Source organism: Grammomys surdaster, unplaced genomic scaffold (assembly GCF_004785775.1).
Source record: "Grammomys surdaster isolate TR1022 unplaced genomic scaffold, NIH_TR_1.0 126051, whole genome shotgun sequence".
Classification (NCBI taxonomy): Eukaryota; Metazoa; Chordata; class Mammalia; order Rodentia; family Muridae; genus Grammomys; species Grammomys surdaster.
In genome coordinates, this window is record NW_021620862.1 from 5,284,667 (window position 1) to 5,290,123 (window position 5,457).

A 5,457-nucleotide genomic window follows, 5' to 3' on the forward strand; every position below is an offset into this window, starting at 1 on the left:
GGGAGGGAGGGGGTGAGCAAGCCAACCTATTGATGAGTGAAATGAGGATGGAGAGTAAGTCACTGCCATGATGTTCGGTAGTTGCATGTGTAACATATCGCTGATAAGTCCCACACGCAACCTCACATAACAACCAGTTCTTCTGTTCTCTGACAGGTTGTTCCTGCAGAAGGGCTGGTGTCCATACTGAAGAAGAGGAATGACACAGTAGGCGACCCTCCTGCCCAAATGCAGCAGAAGCCGGCTAAGCGCAGAGTGCGATTCCAGGAAATAGACGATAACCTGGATCAAGGTGTGCCCTGGCAGCCCTGGGTCTGGGAGTGCTGGACAGTCAGGTGACACAAAGTTTGCCAGCAGGACTTGTAAAGGGCTGTGTGGACTCAGTTGCTGTATCTTCTAGCAGAGAAACAAAGTTTCTCTGTCAAATCTTAAACTTTTATTTTTTGCTGAAATAAATGAGTCACCAGCCCAGAAATGGTCAAGGTTAAAAACTCTCCCCTCCCCTTCCCCTTCCCCTTCCCCTTCCCCTTCCCCTCCCTCTCCCTCTCCCTCTCCCTCTCCCTCTCACTCTCCCTCTCACTCTCACTCTCACTCTCACTCTCACTCTCCCTCTCTCACCCTCTCCCTCTCTATCTCTCTCTCCCTCTCCCTCTCTCCCTATCTCTCTCTCTTTCTCCCTCTCTCCCTCTCTCCCTCTCTCTTTCCCTCTCCCTTCCCCCCCCCCATTGCTTGTTACTTTTGTTTTCAGTCATAAATCCCTGCCCCTCCTTTCCTGGGAAGCTCTCCCTCTGCACTGAAGTCAAGTGTCTCCCAAGAGCTGCTCAGCACAGTTTTCCTTGAGCATCTCTGACCCTGGCCACCACTCAGGTGATGCTGTCACCGCCTCAGAAATGTTTTTATTTTACCCTGGCATCTCGTGTGTAATCAGCACAGCTCCCTCTACCCTGGGGGACTCCTCCATCCCAACCGCACATGTGTGCACCTGGATCTGAAACTCTCGGGCCACCTCCTCCCTCACCAGGCTACTCAGCCTTATCCTTCTTAAAACACAGAAAACAACCACCACTCTGCCAGTAAGGGCAAGGAGAAACACGTAGATAATGTGTATGACTGATGTCAACAGTCAGGAAATCTCTGTTATGCTTACAAGTGCATAGGAAACCTCACTCCTGCCTGCAGCTTCCTAGAGAGGCCCACCCTTCCTCTGATCAGTACTGTGTCTAGAAATGTAATGTGGAAACTCACAAGTAATTGGGGTGTTTTTTTTTTAATTTTTATTTTTTATGTGCATGGATATTTTGTGTACCACGTACCTGCAGTGCCTGAGGAGGCCAGAAGAGGGCATCAGATTGGCTGGAACTGTAGTTACAGAGGGTTGAGAGCCATTGTATGGTACTTGGCACTTGAAGCTGGGTCCTTTGGAATAGCAATCAGTGCTCTTAACTGCTGAGCTGTCTCTCCAGCCCCTCATGGATGATCCTAAAATTTATGACAGCCATATAACAAAAGTAGCAGTATATGAAACTTGCCTTAATAGTATATTTCATTTTACTGAGTTTATCAAAAATATTATAATATGGTCAGGACAGGAGAGTTGCTGGTGAGAAACTTCCCATCCTCTTCTCTACACTTCGCCCTCCAAAGCTGAGATATGTTTCACATTCCCAGTTCATCTCTGCATCAGTCATGTGTCAGGTGCTCAGAGCAGCTCCACAGTCCATAGTTCATGTTGTTTAAACAAAACTGATATTTTCAAATACCTGAGTGGTATTCAGACATCATCCCTCCATGTACCACAGGAGCCAAGACTCCTGAATAATAAAGCCTGCAGATGCCCAGGACACTTATATAAGACACCATGCCTTCTCATGGGCTCTGCTCACACGGCCTGTGTACTTTCTTGGATGCTGATTGGTTGTGGTCGTTGTTGTGCTTCTCACACTTGTGCCACTTCAGGGAGTTGCCGTTCTTCTGCCACCTCACTCACCAATCACTTCAGGGATTAGCTCAGGTGATCAGGCTCACATGTCAGTCGCCTTTACCAACTCCGCCATCTCACCGGGCCTTACTTATTCTTCTTTAAAAAAATGTCTTAGGTCAACTTCAGTAGTTGAAGTCATCTCTGGATTACATATATCTCATGAGTTTAAAGAATCTGTACATAATTGCTGTGTGGTATTGTTTAAGCGAATGTGGTAAGAAAAGAGTAATGTGTGGTGCAGATAGTTCTTCCGAATATTTAGTCCACATAGTCTCAGATCAGAACGCATAGATGGGACGGATTCGTGGTGAGGAGGAGGTGGGAGGAGTTACATAAGCTAGGTTGCTAGCCTAGATTGGCCGGCATCGGAGAGCTGTGAATAAAAGAACCAGTGAAGAGATTGAAGTAAGCCTGCTGATGGTTCCTCCCTGTTCTCCTGTTTGCAGATGAGGTTGGCGGTGGTTCCTGTGTCTTGCTCGTCTTGCTGTGCATAGCCACCGTCTTCCTCAGTGTGGGAGGGACTGCGCTCTACTGCACCCTGGGTAACATGGAGTCACCTGTTTGCACGGACTTTGCTGACAACATGGACTTCTATTACACAAAGCTGCTGCAGGGGATGGCAGGGCTGAAACACTGGGTCTACCTCTCCTAGCAGCAAGTGTGACAGGCGTGACAGATGTGCTGACAAGACAAAGAAGATGCAAACTTCCCAGACAGCTTTTATTTTCAGAAGTCATGAAACATTCCCCCTCCCTGGCATCAAGAACCCAAGGATGGACATTTAGAAACAGCAACCTTGAACAGCAGCCCAGAGAACACTGCTAGAACAATCCCCAGCAGAAGGTGGCGCTGATGTAGGCACTGAGGACAGGGAGCTGTGGCGAGCATGCCCCTCTCCTTGCTGCTTCCCCTGTCGTGCAGGGCTCACGCTGAGACTAAGGACACCCCTGGTTTACAGTCTTGCTCCACAGGCATGCCTCCCGCCATCATGCCATAAGTTTCTTTGTCATTAGAGAGAGTTACCTTATGGCTTCAGCGCCACTTTTTAGTTAGTCTTGGGAGCTGTGTAATTTAAGCCTTGGGCATTACTCTAGATCTGATCTCTGTGAAATGGTTGTGTGGGTGTGTGGGGGTCTGAAGCAGTAATCACAAGTGGATAGATAGCCAGCATAGAATACAAAGATTACCTTTATTCTTTTAACTTGATGACAATGTGCAGGCACGAATCTTTGGAGAAGGCTTACCTGTGAACTAGATAAACTGTAGAAATGTTGGCCCTAAACTGAGGAACTGACAGGCCTGTGGCAATGAACTTGACAGGCCTGAAGGCACAGTGACAGAACTCCCAGGTCCCAGGTGAGATTTCACCCTGGCTTCTGAACTGCCTCAAGTGTTGAGTGCTGGCCTCCACAGCTCAAGAGAAACTTCCTGAACATGTGTTATGTTCTAAGAACCTCAGGATAGGAACCCAAAGAAGCTATAGTTCCTACTGTGCAGGTGTTTATGGAAGGTAAACCCACACTCTGATGAATGAAACAGACTACCATATATATGATTAATTATAGGCCATACACTTAGGTGTGTGGAATGTGTGTTCCCATTGTGGACCACTTCATGGGGTTCACAAAGCAGAAATCCAGTCATACCTTAAAAAGACAAATGCCTAGTTTTGTTTAATTCTGTCATTAGGTGGCCATTCCTTATTCGCGGTACAGTGATCTAGCGTTTTGGAAGCCTTGCTTTGACTTTTTATATTCTAGGCAACATCTTTTTTTTAAAGATCATGAATTATAGTTTTTTAGCAAGTGATCATTAGGGTCTTTTTTCCTGTGAGGATCATTTGGAAGGAAAAGAGAGAAATTGCTTGGTAGATGTTACTGGCTGGCACAGTACTTTCCTTTGCATTTCTGCTTATTTATTCGGAGCGTGAATTTCAGGGGCTTTGTTTGAGTTGAGCGTGTGCTGCAGAGCATGCGTTCCTCCTCCCACCACTGCCTATGTAGTTAGATGCTTAGTGGTTTGTTTTATACCGTTTCAGCTCCATGTGTTTTTAGGCTTATTTTGAAATTGACTTTTTATTTTCACTTATAATACTGTATGGCTTATCTCTTATTATGTCACCATAAACTGTAATATTTTCTATGGTTATAGATCAGAGTTATTTATTTAGAAGTATACAGAATACTGAAATTTAGATTCCTTATACCTAAGGCTGATTTTATTAGAAGATTATTTTAATGTCCTATTATAAATTTTAAGACTTTGTATTCATATCATATGTAAAATAGGGCCCATTGTCCTGGTACTGTGGTTCTACAGAAGCCACTAGCAAGGTCACCTGTGAGGCTCCTCTTGATACACAAACATATTTTACCCTCATGATTTCTAGTTGCAGGGATTTGGTGATCTTTGTTTCTGCCAATTTTATGTCAAGAAAAGTTCAAATCTCCCTCCTGTTTACCTCCTTTCAGTCACTCAGAGTCCTGTGTGATCTCTGATGTTGGATTTGCTTCTCAGCCACCTTGGCCACATTGCTAAAACCCTGGGGTTCCCGGGAGAACCCAGTAAAGGAAAGGGCTGAAACAATACCATGCTAACCAGTGACCCAGCTGTGTACCTGAGGAGCCGGTGCTCACCACTTGAGGAACCAGAGTGATCAGGAGCAGACTGACCTCCTGACCCAAAGTGGGTGTGAACTCTCACCTAGAAAAACTAGGGTACCTTTGAAAACTGTAATCGTCATTTATTGCATGAATTGGAGTATCCCCCCTGCAGGTGAGAGGATGCTATCCCAAGCATTGGACAACTGTACTGAAATGTCACTCCTCTCATTTGAAAGTATGGACAACTATTTATAACTAGACTTCTGAAGAACTGTATTTGAGGGTGTCAAATCAAGCTTGTAATTTAAAATCTACACCAACAAAATGTCTCAGAGAATTTATTTGAACCCTTGGGTGTGAGGGAAGTGCTTGAGCAAAATATAATATAATATCAGAGGGGGTTCAGTCCCTCAAGGAGATGCCATCTATTTGGGGAAAGTCTTTTTTATCACATTTACATATTTTGGGGGGGGGAACCACAGTTGTGCCACAGTGTACGTGTGAGATCAGAAGGACACTTAATGGTGTCGCTCTCTCCTTCCTCCATTAGGGTCCAGAGACCCAAACTCAGGTCATGCGCTTGACAGCAAGTGCTTTTTCACACTGAGCCATCTTATCAGCTCTACTCTGAGGACATCTTAAAATCCCTAAGTAGTGGTTCTAACACCTCGTACCTGCCTGCCTAGCAACCAGGCTCCGCTGTCAAGCCCTGCATCCTTTTAGACTTGACTATCAAGTCCAAAGTCTTATTTCATCAAGCTGTGAACTGGGCTGCGAGAGGTGCAGAGGAGCTCAAGTTTGAAGTCAGGCTTATTTTGCAAGGACAGATGTGATCTGGGTCTCCTGAATGGCAGGACAACCTTGCCTAAGGGA

General features: G+C 45.5%; 1 protein-coding gene across 1 annotated transcript in view; it reads left to right on the forward strand.

Annotated features, from left to right (window-relative positions):
• Positions 1-4,909, forward strand: part of Cnst (consortin, connexin sorting protein) — an 80,575-nt gene extending 75,666 nt beyond the window's left edge. Inside the window, exons 10-11 of the mRNA XM_028755275.1 lie at positions 157-292; positions 2,428-4,909. Of these exons, the coding sequence (XP_028611108.1) occupies positions 157-292; positions 2,428-2,633 (342 nt within the window). The 3' untranslated portion in view covers positions 2,634-4,909. The remainder of the gene's footprint in view (positions 1-156; positions 293-2,427) is intronic.
• Positions 4,910-5,457: the final 548 nt, after the last annotated feature.